Consider the following 15,726-nt stretch of genomic DNA (forward strand, 5'->3'; position numbering starts at 1 on the left):
AAGCAACGTATATCGCGCACCCACGATTTTGCCCTGATTTTCAGGGCAAAAAAGTGTGCGGTATACGCCGATAAATACGATACCCACAATGACATATTTAATGCAAAGTCCCATTTCTAAGAATAATAAATAACAACAATAATATTAAAAACGTTTTATTATTATTAATTAATTCTGTTCCATTTGTTTAGATGAGGCATTCGTTATTTTGGATAATTTCATAATTTTGGATAAATTTGTATTCATTACATTCACTAGCGGCCAAATTTGAAAGGAAATTCCAACACTTATAATATAATAGTTAGTTATTATTCTGAATTTTCAGACTTTTTCTGTTTTGAATTTTCAGATTTTCTTTCTTATTTTCTGATTTTCAAATTTACGAATTTTTGGATTTTAAAATTTACGAATTTTAAAATTTACGAATTTAAAATTTTTTGAATTTACAAATTTACAAAATGATGAATTTTCGAGTTTACGAATTATCTAATTAACAAATTTACGAGTTTCGATCAACGAATGACCCAAAAAAACAAAACAAAAAAAAAAAAATTAAACTAAAACAATTTTTTTTTGGGCAGTGCACATGTCTAGTCAGAATACAGCAGCCAGCAGGGAAGATTCATACATCTAAGCCAGTGGTTCTCAAGTTGTGGGGACCCCTAACAGCAAAATTATTTTTGCAGCGTGGGTTGTCAGCTCCCAAGGCAAGACAAGTAATTTGTGCCCCTAACCCATGGACATTTAGCGCTCCCAGAGTCCCTTCCACTCATATGGTATTAAAACCCCTTATTATTTTAGGATGTTCCACTCTCTCTCTTTGTTCTTCTTTCTTACCCTTTTGTTTCTCTCTATGCCAATTTCCCTCTCTCTAGCCATGTTTCTTGTTCTCTTATTCTTTCTCTCCCTTTTTCTTTGTTCCTCCCCCTCTTTTCCTCTCCCATCCATGTATTCTCTATTTTTATTATTTGTCTTAGTCTTTGGGGGGAGGGGGGGAGAATGGGGTGAGTGGCAGTGCCGGCGGGGAGTTGGGATGAGTGGCAGTGCTGGTAGGGGGAAAGGGATGAGTGGCAGTGCTGGTAGGTGGAATGGGATGAGTGGCAGTGCTGGGGGGAGTTCTGATCAGCCAACTTAGGTGCTCTTGATCAAGGTCATCTGCTGGTCTGAGAACTGTAGTGGGGACTTTTAATGGCATCTATAATCACAGGTAGTGTTATTCACTGTGTCTCTGGTTTCACTGTGTCTCCGACTTTATAGCAGTGACACCTATGCCAATATCAGGAGATAGGGTCTCCTCCAGCCCCTCCCTCTTCACATTCCTCACCAGTCAGCTGACCTCTAGTCTCTGCTCTCCAGCCATCCCATGAACTGAATGGGCGGCTGCGAAGAGGCTGAGTGGGTGGCCACGGGCACCAGGAACAGCCCAGCTGGGCAGCCGTGGGCTCCTGGAACAGCCCAGCTGGGCAGCCAAGAAAAGGCTGGAAGAGCAATGTAGGCTTCAGAAATAGCCCAGGATTCAGTGACCCCTGGCAATTCACCATTCGACCCCCAAGGGGGTCCCGACCCCCAGGTTGAGAACCACTGATCTAAGCTGTTAAGTGATGATAGAGAAATGAGGGAATCTTTACATGTATCTTTAATATGTTTTATATTTTGTAAAATTGTATTCAATTACTGCTTGTTTTTGGATGTGTAAACAATATTGCCTTCATTACATACGTATACCACCACAAAACATCCACTTATGTCAAAACGTTTATAACTCTTACATCTACAGATGAACACCTCTTTGTCTATGGGGTTTATTCTTCTGGGATTTCAAGAGCTCTATGGTCTACAGAATTATCTCTTCACTTTTTTCCTTTTGATTTACGTTATGACCATATGTGGAAATCTTTTGATCATCACTCTGGTGGTCAACACCAAAAACCTCCAAACTCCCATGTACTTCTTTCTTACCCTACTGTCTTTATCAGACCTTATACTGAGTACAAATATTGTGCCCAAAATGCTTCATGTGGTGGTCAACGTGAGAACTTATATATCTTTTGTTGGCTGCATCACTCAGTTCTACTTCTTCTCATTTTCAGAATGTTTAGAGTGTCTTCTTCTAACAGTCATGTCCTACGATCGCTACTTGGCCATCTGTAACCCCTTAAACTATATTTCCATTATGAATAACATATTGTGCAAGAATCTTATTGTGACATGTTGGATGTTGAGTATTTCTATATCCTTCATCAATGCCCTGTCTCTAGGGTTACTTGAGTTTTGTGGCAGTAATATTATTGACCATTTCTTCTGTGATTACTCCCCTTTGATAGAATTATCATGTTCGGAGACCTCATTAGTTCAGTTGGAGGTTACCCTTCTTAGTTTTCCCGTACTTGTTATTCCTTTTATTATTATCACCTTCTCATACATTCATATTATCAAGATCATTCTAAGGATTCCATCCAATACCGGGAGGCAGAAAGCCTTCTCTACCTGCAGCTCCCACCTCACTGTTGTGTCTACCTATTATGTAACCTTGATCTCTATGTATGGCTTTCCAATCAAAGGACAATCCCTTAAAATAAGCAAAGTCTTATCTCTGCTGTACACGGTGGGGACACCATTAATGAACCCTGTTATATATAGCTTGAGAAACAAAGATATTAAGAATGCCTTTAGAAAGAATTATCAAATGTTTTGTAGAATTGTATCTTAGAATACAATGGGCATGACTTCCCATAATCAGGGCCCTCTTTAAAGCCCCATACACACTATCAGTTTTCCTGATGGTTTTCTCTTCAGGTTTACCAAAACCATCTAATATGAGGTCAAACCTTAAGCGTTTCAATTTGAATGCAATCAGGCAGGTCCTTGTACTACATGGTTTTGGTAAACCTAAAGAGAAAACCAGCAGGAAAACTGATAGGGTGTATGGGGCTTAAGATGGAAAATGTAAACCAATGTCAGCTTTATTTTGAATGTTATCTTAACCGCTTCAGCCCCAGAAGAATTTACCCCCTTCCTGACCAGAGCACTTTTTGCGATACGACACTGCGTCACTTTAACTGACAATTGCGCTGTCGTGCAATGCTGTACCCAAACAAAATGTATGTCTTTTTTTCCTCACAAATAAAGCTTTCTCTTGGTGGTATTTGATCACCTCTGTGTTTTTTATCTTGTGCGCTATAAACAAAAAAATATCGTAAATTTTGGGGAAAAAAACACAATATTTTTGACTTTTTGCTATAATAAATATCCTCAAAAAATATAAAAAAAACACATTTTTTTTCTTACTAGTAATGGCGTCAATCTGTGATTTTTTATTGTGACTGCGATATTGCGATAAAAATGCACTGATTACTGTGTAAATGCTACTGGTAGGGAAGGGGTTAAACACTAGGGGACGATCAAAGGGTTAAGTGTGTCCTAGGGAGTGATTCTAACTGTGGGGGCTGGGCTACAACTGACATGACAGAGATAACTGCTCCCGATGACAGGGAGCAGTAGATCTCTGTCCAGTCACTGGGCAGAACAGGGAAATGCCTTGTTTACATAGGCATCTCCCCATTCTGCCTCTCCATGACACGATCGTGTGCCGTTGGTGAACATCGAGTTCACGGGGGCCCACGGGCACGGTCACGGAGACCGTGGCAGCGTGCGCGCACCCGCCGTGTGGCAAATTCAAGGGGACATACCTGTACGCCCATTTGCCCACTGCTGCTATTGTGCCAACGTATATCTGTGTGCCGCGGTTGGCAAGTGGTTAATGCACTAAGACAATATAGCTTTAATGCACATGGTAATATTATGTACAAAGATGCTGCACTGCCTCTCAGCCCATGTACAAGGTACAGGTTAAAAATGGCCTCAGCCTCGGCTCCCCTCTGGCCACACTCCTTGATGCATTTCACCTCGCCCACAGGGCTTAGTCATAGAACTTAGTAATAACGCTGTAAATAAAACCTGTGGGCAAGGTAAAACATGTTGGGGGCGTGAATGGGGGGGACAGAGGCTAAGGCTATTTTCTATCCTTACCTTGTACATGGGCCGGGTGGAAATGCAGCATATTTGCACTCAATATTACTTAGTTGGTTTAGATAAATACCACAGACGCCAGTCAATTGGATCACAAAGAACTGTTATCATTGATTTCAGTGGCATTCAAAGTTACTTGAAAGGTTTCAATGCACATGGGCTACAATATGTGTTCTGAATCAGAAAAATTGCTGAACTAGGAGAGAAAAATCTCTGCTACCGCACATCATACAAGCCCGGCATGTAATAGGTGATAACAGCCTCTGCCTAGCTCCATCCAGGAACCCAAATCCATGCCACCCAACATATTTCACACCATGGGGTTTACTCATGAAGACATCCATGAGTAAGCCCTATGGGTGGGACGAAACATGTTAAGAGCGTGACCTGGCTGGAGTTAGGCTGATGATGTTATGACCTATTACATACTGGGCTTGTATGGTGTGCGTTGGCTTAGATTTTTCTCTCCCTGTTCTGTGGATTACATGGAGTCAGGACGGACTTTTAGCCTGACTTGGACCCCCAGTGGAATACACCTAAATGGGAGACATAGATGCCACAGCAGAGACTCTAAAGTAAGTTGGCTAAGGTTGACAGAAACGTTTTTTTTTTATCCATTCTGGTGTCTTGGCAGCCCATTCTAAATGAATAAATGACATAACGTGAGTGGGCCCTTAATCTTTTTGTTAAGGTACAAAGGCTCAGGAAGCAATGCTCCAAGATAGAAAGATAAATGTGGTAAAAAATGGACTGAATGTAGCAATACATTCCCAATGATACTGTTTTTAGAAGTATGTTTGTATAGTTAATGTTTGTGTATTTAGTATTGTTTGTATAGTTTATATTGTTGTACTTACTTCTCTAACATTTATACTGAAAAAAGTTTGGGACTTTAAATGAAACATGAACCTAAAAGGTGATACCGGGCAATGAGTGTCTGACCAAAAAATGGATACTAAAACTGTACTAGCTGAATCTCAATATCCAGCATACAAGATAGTATAGCGTAGAAATAGCATGTCTACGCTATTCTAATATTAATATAGAAACAGTCAGGCACGTTGATCCATATATCACATAATAAACATATAAAATTCATGATGGTTACAGCAGATTACAGATAAAAATAGGTAAAAATAATGAAATGATCCCATATAGTAGACATGACTGTAGCATCAGAATAGCTTGAGGTGTTTCATTGAGCTATCCACTCATCAGGAGCAGATGCTGATATATAGAGACACCAGTATAGAGATACCTCTGGGTCTGATTGATAGCAATAAGGGCTGCAAGCCGGCCGGACAAGTCAATCATTCCTGGGAGTTGAGATGGTAATCCCTAGATAAAAAGCTGGAAGATACCCTCAGGGGACAGCTGTCCCTGGGAGTGAGGTACCCCATGGAAGTGGAGAGTGAATAGAACAGCCATAAACAATCTGATCCTCCCGAGGGATCTCCTGATGTTCGTGTGTGGAGTCCTGGGAATACAGATTACGGGGACATCTCTCTGGGGATTCCTGTTACTGGATCCATCTGGTGATGTGAGGGGCAGCCGGTACTCCAGCTTGATGTTCTTTTATAGATCCTTGTGTCCTTCTAAGCGTTCTTACTTTTCTGAAGGTATACTCAGCCTTCAGCCCTGGTTAGCAATGGACAAGCGGACCGAGATCTAGGTTTCTTCTGAAAACAGCCTCAACTGTCTTATTCTGGACATATCATGAAAAGAGCCAACATGTCAAAATAAATTAGATATTTTAAGACTGATGATGATTAAATTGTGATAGGTCGCTATAGCCTTCAAATGTAGCTTAGCAGTGTATTCAGGCGAGAGCTTGTCATCTAAAATGTATCCCGGTATAAAGTTGATGTCGGCATAAATTAAACTGTGTATATATTTATCCGTAAAAGATAGGGACTGAACAATTCAGGCCGATCCGTAGAGGACAATTGGAACAAAGCAAGCATCAGAGAAGGGGGTAAAATGTAAGCCGTTGCTAAAACACTGAGGCCTCATACACACGACCGAGGAACTTGTCGTAAATGAAACATCGTTTTCCTCGACGAGTTCCTTGTTAGGCTTGTGGAGAAGCTTGACAAGCTTTCTTTGCGTACACACTGTCAGGACCAAATCTCGTCGTTCTCAAAAGCGGTGACATACAACACATACAACGGCAGGGGAAGTTCGATTCCACTGGCACAACCCTTGGGGCTGCTTTTGCTAATCTCATGTTATTGCGTGTTAAGTAAAAGTTTGGTAAGAGATGATTTGCACTTTTCAGTCTGTTACAGCGTGACAAATGTGCTATCTCCATTACAAACGCTACTTTTACCGAAGGTGCGCTCCCGTCTTATACTTTATTCTGAGCATGCGCGGGTTTCTTAGCATACACATGAACGTGTTTCTCATCGAAAACCAGCCCGACGAGGAACACGACGAGGAAATTGAGACTCCCGTCGAGAAAAAAGGGAACTTGTTCTCTTTTTTTCTCGTCGAGTTCCTTGACAGTTTTCGCAATGAAAAACATACACACGGCCGTTTTCCTCAGCAAAAAAGCTCTGCCACCAAGTTTCTTGATGGATTCTGTTGAGGAAAACGGTTGTGTGTACAAGGCCTCCTTGTTCTCTTTTTTTCTCATTGAGTTCCTCGGCAGTTTCCTTGATGAAAAACATACACACGACCGTTTTCCTTGGCAAAAAAGCAAAAAAGCTCTGCCCCCAAGTTTATTGATGGATTCTGTCGAGGAAAACGGTTGTGTGTATGAGGCCTGATACACAGATCATCCAGGTAGGAAGATCCATGGATGGAGATGTTGCCAAGTTCTCTAACATGTTATATTGGACATATTGGGAATAGATACTAGATACTAGATGAGAAGTATGTATGTTTGTTCCATTTGACTTTTTTTTATCTCCTTTGTAAAATTTGGAAAACAATGAAGATATAAGAAAAAATGCTCTCACCAGCTGGAGCTGTGAAGGTCAGAGTAAACTTGCTTCTGGAGAAACCGAATGATAGGATAATGTGTTATGGGTCTAGCAAAATCATATCAAATTTAGAACATCAATAACATCGGAAAAACAGATAGCTGTCCAGAGACATTTGGGATTTACAGTACAAGACAGAAACCTGTGGCTTTACTGCTGACTAAGGATGAGCCGAACACCCCCCTGTTCGGTTCGCACCAGAACTTGCAAACACACCAAATGTTTGTGTGAACTTTAGAACCCTATTAAAGTCTATGGGACTCGAACATTTGCAATCAAAAGTGCTATTTTTAAAGGCTAATATGCAATTTATTGTCCTAAAAAGTGTTTGGGGACCTGGGTCCTGTCCCAGGAAACATGTATCAATGCAAAAAAAGTTTTAAAAACTAACGTTTTTTCAGGAGCAGTGAATTTAATAATGCTAAAAGTGAAACAATAAAAGTGAAATATTACTTTAAATTCCGTACCTATGGGGGGTGTAAAGTTAGCATGTGAAATAGCGCACGTTTCCCATACATAGAACTGTCCCTGCACAAAGTGTCATTTCTGAAAGGAAAAAAAGTATTTTAAAACCGGCTTTGCAGCTATAATGAATTGTCAGCTCTAGCAATTCAGAGCGAATTCATTCATAAAAAATAAAAAAATAGCGTGGGGGTCCCCACAAATTCCATTACCAGGCCCTTCAGGTCTGGTGTGGATTTTAAGGGGAACTCCACCCCAAATTTTTTTAAAAAATGGCGTGGAGTTCCCCCAAAAATTCACACCAGAACCCTTATCCGAGCACGTTATCCTGGCCGGCCACAGAAAAGAGAGGGGGACAGAGTGCGGCCCCCCCTCTCCTGAACCGTACCAGGCCACATGCCCTCAACATGGGGAGGATGTCCCCATGTTGATGGGGACAAGGGCCTCATCCCCACAACCCTTGCCCGGTGGCGAAGCAAGTGTAAATAGTTAAAAAAAAACACACACACCGTAGAAAAAAGTCCTTTATTAAAAAAAAAAAAAAAAAAAATCCAGCAGTGACACTCGTTCCCGGCTTCCTGCTCCAACGTTGTTTGTATCCAGCTACGGGTGCGGGTGATCTCCAGTCCAGCGATGAGAAGATCCATCCAGAGCGCAGCATCCCCGACCTCCTCTCACCGCTGGACACAGCCTATCGAATGAGCGGCTGAAGCTGTGACATTTCTTATATAGGGGAGGCGGGGCCACCCGTCACATGACCCCGCACCCTCTGACGCTTGGTGGTATTTTAGTTTGGTAGGCATGTATTGGTTTCACCCCTGTTTTTTGTTTTTTGTCTTTTCAGTGCTCTCATTTGCCAGACCAACCATAGATAGGGGCGGTTCTAGGTTGCCTTCTGCTCCCTGTCTATTAATTAGCACACCTGGGTTCCTCCTTTGGAGGCCTTAAAAATCATAGTTAGGACTGCAGTTACACAGAGTGTCGTGGCGCTTGGCCTGCAGCTTCCCAGATATTTGCAAATAACTGCAACTAAACCTCTGTTTTAATTACATACAGTTAGACTAGATTAATTTGGTTAGTGCTTCTTTGGTTTGGTATTTTTGAGCCTGGTCATTATGGAAATAATTTTTATATTTTCCATATATATAATTAATCGCATATTGCTAATCGCATCTCATTTAAAGTCCCAACCCTCCATTTTTTTAAACCCTCTGACGCACCCTCTGCTACATCACTGGGGAAGCCCAGCAAGGGGCCGGTAAGTAATCCGGTAAGTTTGCAAGAGAATTATCACTTTGAAGGGGAATTTTTCCACAGTTTAGTGAATGTGAAGAAAATTCACTTTACAAAAAATTCCGAATCAAGTGTAAGGAAAAAAAAAAAACGGTATTTTGGCTTGCACATGATTGGATGATGGAAGGTAGCAAAGCTTCACCTCATTAGCTAAGCTAAGAATAAATTCCCTTGCAAAGTGAACAGTCTGTTTGCCTTTAGTAAATCTCCCTCATGGAGTAGCACTCAGGGTTTAGAAGGATCAGAATTTTTTTTTTATGGAACTTCCAGGCAGATTGCACCGTTTTCTGGCTGATGATGATATTGACACGCCTGAATATTTAATAACCGTGGTTCCCGGTTTAGGAGATTGCATAGGGGCTCAAATGCTCCCATTATTTACATATGAATGGTGTCACTATTTACATATGAATGCTCCCATTATTTACATATGAATGCTCCCATTATTTACATATGAATGCTCCCATTATTTACATATGAATGATGATCCCATTATTTACATATGAATGATCCCATTATTTACATATGAATGCTCCCATTATTTACATATGAATGCTCCCATTATTTACATATGAATGCTCCCATTATTTACATATGAATGCTCCCATTATTTACATATGAATGATGATCCCATTATTTACATATGAATGATCCCATTATTTACATATGAATGATCCCATTATTTACATATGAATGCTCCCATTATTTACATATGAATACTCCCATTATTTACATATGAATGTTGTCACTATTTACATATGAATGTTGTCACTATTTACATATGAATGCTCCCATTATTTACATATGAATGCTCCCATTATTTACATATGAATGATCCCATTGTTTACATATGAATGCTCCCATTATTTACATATGAATGATCCCATTATTTACATATGAATGATGGTTATTTACATGTAAACACACCCTGCAGGTGAGTAATCTGTACACAACAATAGGGCAGAGCTGGGCAGCATTAGTAGCAGCACTTCACACTGAGATATCAGGACATAGTACAGGACTAAAACTTCAAGGGACAATAGAATTTAAACTGGCATAGTTGGCAAGTATGAGGCAGCTGCTTTGGGTCCCACAACAATGACAGCTGCCCCTTTTGCCCTGCCTTAAAGATGGCCCTGCTCAAGTGGTTAATGCACAAACTGCATTAAAGGAAAAAAAAAAACGTTTTCCTTTAGAATCACTTGAAATTTCCATAGCCGGCCACACATTCATTTTAATTCACAGTATATTCTTCCTATTATTCTCAAGTTATTTTATGTGTTTCCAATCAATAGTTAACAAATGGCTTTGTGAAAGATTCAAAATAAAATACATCTAAATATAATTTTGTGAAATCATCAATAATTGGCCCTGTGAAATCAATTATTAAACGCTTCCAGTTCCCAAGGATTACATGTAAATCTATCGACTTCTATATAAAACAACACTGTTCTGTATAACGAGTCACTGCAACAGCAAAGGGCAAACACTCATTACTGATTATCCCAATACTGTAAGTACATGAGAATACATTTGATATAAATATTTATTGCAATGATAAAATGATGGATAAAGCAGACCAGATGTGACCATCTGTCTTTCATATATCTTGTCCCTGGGTCATGGCTTTTGGCATGCTGTATCAGGGAATCAATAACTCCAGATCAGAGGTAAGTATTTAGTGCATCTTCTTAGCTTTTTTTTTTTTTTTTTACTTGAAATATGTTTTATTGAATAAAAGAAAACAAAAAGGCAACTCAGAGGGTTACAAAAGTTGATAAAATTGCAAAGCAAATACAATGATGTTTCTGCTCAAGTACTTTAAAAAACATACAAACATATGGTCGGGGAAAACAAGGGTAGCTATGTAGACTCAACTATAGATCTGGTTAAAGATTCTGGTAAATATAGTAGGATATGATAACTCTTCTTGATAAATTAACCACTTCATTACTGGGCACTTAAACCCCCTTCGTGTCCAGACCAATTTTCAGCTTTCAGCGCTGACGGATTTTGAATGACAATTGCGCGGTTATACAACACTGTACCCAAATTATATTTTTATCATTTTTTCCCCACAAATATAGCTTTCTTTTGGTGGTATTTGATCATCTCTGCGATTTTTATTTTTTGCGCTATAAACAAAAAAAACAGAACATTTGGAAAAAAAACACTATTAATATTTTTTACTTTTTGTTATAATAATATCCCATTTAAAAAAAAAAAAAAAAAAATTTTCCTCAGTTCAGGCCGATACGTATTCTTCTACATATTTTTGTTAAAAAAAATCGCAGGCCTGCGATATTGCGGCGGACATATCGGACACTTTTGACACAAATTTGGGACCATTCAAATTTATACAGCAATCAGTGCTATAAAAATGCACTAATTACTGTATAAATGTGACTGGCAGGGAAGGGGTTAACCACTAGGGGGTGAGGAAGGGGTTAAATGTATTACCTGGGTGTGTTCTAACTGTGTGGGGGGAGGGGACTGACTGGGGGAGGTGACCGATGCTGTGTCCCTATGTACAAGAGACACAGATCGGTCTCCTCTCTCCCTGACAGGACGTGGAGCTCTGTGTTTACACACAGAGCTCCACGTCCCTGCTGTCACCGCCGATCGCGTGTACCCGGCGGACATCGCGGCCTCCAGGTACACGCATCGGCTTCCTAGCGATGCGCCGGCACAGTGTTTACCCACTGCGCACCCCCCAGTGGCGTGCGCGGGTAATGCACAGAAAAAGACATCCAAACACGTCCACTTGGCACTTGAGAGCCGCGCTGTAGACGTCTTTTGTCTATAGCGCGGATCTCAAGTGGTTAAACACTTAAAGTGGAGGTCCATACAAAAAGCGAACCTCCGCTTTTCGGAACCCTCCCCCTCTGGTGTCACATAAATAAAATAAAATAACAAACATGTTATACTTACCAGCTCTGTGCAGTGGATTTGCACAGAGCAGCCCGGATCCTCCTCTTCCCGGGTCCCTCTTTGCTGCTCCTTGTCCCTCCCTCCTATCGAGTGCCCCACAGTCAGCAGCTCTCTATGGGGGCACCCAAGCCGAGTCACAACTCCATGTGTCCTTTCAGACTTGGAGCCCAACCCGGCCCTGCCTCTTCTCTTCCCTGATTGGCTGACTGACTTTGATTGACAGCCATGGGAGCCAATGATGCCGCTGCTGGAGGAGTGTCCCGGACGACTCAGACATTCGTGGACATCGCTGGAGAGAGATAAGGCTCAGGTAAGTAAATATCAGGTGCTGGGGAGGCTGCTACACACAATTTTTTTTTTATCTCAATGCATAGAAAGCTTAAAGATAAATAACCTTCTACCTTTACAACTCCTTTAAACTACCATTAGTGTGGGAGGAAATGCACACAAGCACAGGAAGAACATGCAAACTCCATACAAATAGTTCTGGACACCTATGCTGTATGGCCCAAATTATACAGATGCCCTGCCAAAATATTAACTTCACATGATTTCAGTGAAGTATACTATTATAGTATATTATTAATTGAGTTGATTTACTAAAACTGGAGAGCGCAAAATCTGGTGCAGTGTTGCATAGAAACGAATTAGCTTCTAGTTTTTTTTTTGTCAAATCCTAACTGAACAAGCTGAAGTTAGAAGCTGATTGGCTACCATGCACAGCTGCACCAGCCTTTGCACTCTCTAATTTTAGTAAATCAACCCCAATGCAACAGTATACCAAGACATTTTAGATGTGCACTTCCAACCTTTTGATAACTTTTTGAGGAAGGTCCTTTTGTGTTCCATCATGACTTTTCTCCTGTGTACAATGCCAGCTCCACTAAGACATTGTTAGATGTGTTCAGTGGGAAGGAATTCCTGCACAGAGCCCTGACCTCAACACTACTAAACATCCTTCTTGATAATTTTGATTGCCAATTGCAAATCAGGTATTTTTGTCCAACTTCAGTATCTGACCTCACAATTGGTCTTTTGGCAAAATATGCAAATATTCCCACAGGCATCCTCCAAAATCTTGGGAAAAGCCTTCACAAAAGATTGTAGGCTTTTATAACAGCAAATAATAAGATGGGGGGGGGGGGGTACAACTGCATACAAGCATACCCCACTTTTAAGTACACAATGGGGTTTATTTACTAAAGCTGGAAAGCGCAAAATTAGGCTCACTTCTGCATAGAAACCAATGAGCCTCCAGGTTTTATTACCAGTCTTAATTGAACAAGCTGGGGTTAGAAGCTCATTGGTTTCTGTGCAGAAGTGAGCCTGATTTTGTACTTTCCAGCTTTAGTAAATAAACCCCATTGTGTACTTAAAAGTGGGGTATGCCTGTATTCATTCTAATGATTTTGGAATGAGATGTCCAACAAGCTTATTCTGTCGCGATGGTCAAATGCCTACGAACCTATTGTCAGGAACATTGTGCAAACCATAATGCTTATGCTGGCCATACACTATATGAAAAATCGGTTGAAATTCGGTCGTTTACACAGTTTGTTCGTTTTTCTAACAGTTAATGGGCACAAAATCAATAATCCTTGGGACGTTTTTGAGCCGAAAAAACGAAGGCAAGTTTGGAAATTTTCTGCCAAACTAACGATAAATTGAAAGGTTAATGTGTTTCCTGTCTGAACTGTCTGCACTAGGTATATGTAAAAAAAATGAACCAATTTTTTTTAATTTATGTCCACTGAACGATTTATCAGTCATTACATGATGGCACTATCGTTTGCGCTCACGGCCGAACGTTCTTTTTTCAAAAATGGATTTGGCCGATTTTTCGTATAGTGTATGGCCAGCATTAGACACACCGTCTGGCTAATGTGCGTGCATGTAGGCATTTGATTACAAATGAGCCTAGAAGATGGAATGCGCATTTTTCACTGTTCATCAATGCTTGCACACATAGACATGCATGCATGTGCACTGTTGCAAGGCAGTCTATTCAAACCTGAACTCTGCACTAGTTCTTTGCTTTATGGTCTTCAACCTTGTTCCTGTGATCCAGTCCCTGATATACAACCTTGACCCAGTTACTGAACTGGTTTCCTCTTGACCTTGCTCTTGGATTACCCTTGCCTGCTCATGTTCGCTGTCTGCCTCTGCTACCAAGCCCAGCCTGGACTACTGACCAAACTTCCGCCTAGAAAATCTGTACCTTGCTGCTGATTGTTGCCAACTTCTGCCTGTTTCTGGCTCTGATTCTTCTTACTCCCTGGTGTCCTTCCATCCAGCTGTCACTTGACCAGGTGTGGGACCTGACTCCACCATCAATTGGACATGGCTTGGAATCTTTAAGGTGTATCACCAACAGTACCTCTGCTTGCCTGATACCAGTGCTCCCCAGGTCCTGCTCAAGGTGTCTACACCTTGGCACTTGTACCTTTCCTTCACACTTGCAGACCCTGTTTTAACATCCAGGGGTGCTTGGATGGGAATTGTGCAAGAGGTCACCCTCATCATCTCAGGCTCTGAATACAGGTATATGAAACCTTTGACCATATAGTGTATGCCTTATGACACATTTAACATTTTATATACTGTATCTTTGCCTCATCTTTTATAAATATACCAGCACAATATAGTTAAGATAATAATTGACTGAAACAATATACTGTAATTGAATCCTACCCTCTGAACAGACCTGTTTCCATTGTTATTGTTCTCTTTCCAGGTTATGGAGGAGAAAAATGTGTCCAGTGTTACCCTGATCCACCTATTAGGACTTCGGACTCCACACAGTATAACGTTTCTGGTCTTTTTTCTTTTCCTTTTAATCTATTGTGTGACAATATGTGGAAACCTCCTGATCATCATACTGGTGTCCTACAGCAAATCCCTCCATTCCCCCATGTACGTCTTCCTCTCCCAGCTCTCTGTATCGGATATCTTACTGGTAACTAACATTCTTCCTAACATGCTCCATGCTGTTTTAATGAAGGGGTCCACAATATCATTTTCTGATTGCATCTCCCAGTTTTATTTCTTTTGTGTTTCAGAAACTTCAGAGTGTCTTATTCTGACAGTGATGTGTTATGACAGATATGTGGCCATCTGTAAGCCATTGCATTATACTTTAGCAATGAACTTCCAGTTTTGTTGGTTGGTGAGTATCACATGTTGGGTGTTAAGTCTTTTAGTAGTACTGATTCCCACTTTAACAATATCACAATTACATTTTTGTGGTCCGGATATTGTGGATCACTTTTTCTGTGATCTTGAGCCAGTCCTACAACTCTCCTGCTCTGATACTGCTAATGTTCTGCTTGAAGTGACATTACTGAATTTCGTTTTTGTTGTTATCCCATTCTTTATAATTATTGTATCATATGTTTATATTATTATCACCATTTTTAAAATCCCATCTATTACCGGCAGACAGAAAGTTTTCTCAACATGCAGCTCCCACCTGACTGTGGTTTGTATTTATTATGGTACTCTAGTTTGTGTTTATTTGGTACCCCGTAGAGGACAGTCATTGGATATCACTAAATTCTTGTCATTGCTGTACACTGTGGTGACCCCACTGATGAATCCAATTATATACAGCCTGAGGAATAAAGACTTAAAAAAAGCTGTAGCTAAAATCATCAACCACAATGGGGGCAACATATAAATGGGGTTACACCTTTTTGTCACATATCCAGAAATATGGACTCAGGTTTGTACCCCATCATCTTTCTCAATTGCTGAACCTGTTCCAGTTTTTGGCTTGTGAGGAAATACAACTTCTTAGTTGGCTGGTATTTTTAGAAGTCCTATGTTCACAGGGTACACTACCATTGGGTCTGCACCCTTTTCTTCCACTAAGGAAGTACGACTATTAGCACTCTACTCAGTCGACTTTTTATTTCTGTCTATTCCGGTATCTTCTTCTGTACTCTCTGATACAACCTGATCTCTTGTCAATTTTCTTCCTTTTTTCGCTCAACTCCAGACCCCGACCACTTCCGTTCTTCTTGACCTA

The 15,726-nt window shown here is 40.6% G+C and overlaps 2 protein-coding genes across 2 annotated transcripts; both read left to right on the forward strand.

Annotated features, from left to right (window-relative positions):
* The first annotated feature begins 1,777 nt into the window (after nucleotides 1-1,777).
* LOC120930647 (olfactory receptor 11L1-like) lies at nucleotides 1,778-2,710 on the forward strand. Its single transcript, XM_040341824.1, has one exon. The coding sequence runs from the start codon at nucleotides 1,778-1,780 to the stop codon at nucleotides 2,708-2,710; it is 933 nt and encodes a 310-aa protein (XP_040197758.1).
* Nucleotides 2,711-10,390: 7,680 nt separating this feature from the next.
* On the forward strand, nucleotides 10,391-15,375 carry LOC120930648 (olfactory receptor 11L1-like). The gene is made up of 2 exons (XM_040341825.1): nucleotides 10,391-10,438; nucleotides 14,434-15,375. Exons 1-2 carry the CDS (start codon nucleotides 10,391-10,393, stop codon nucleotides 15,373-15,375), a joined length of 990 nt encoding a protein of 329 aa, XP_040197759.1.
* Nucleotides 15,376-15,726: the final 351 nt, after the last annotated feature.

The sequence above is a fragment of the Rana temporaria genome, chromosome 3, assembly GCF_905171775.1.
Source record: "Rana temporaria chromosome 3, aRanTem1.1, whole genome shotgun sequence".
Taxonomy (NCBI): domain Eukaryota; kingdom Metazoa; phylum Chordata; class Amphibia; order Anura; family Ranidae; genus Rana; species Rana temporaria.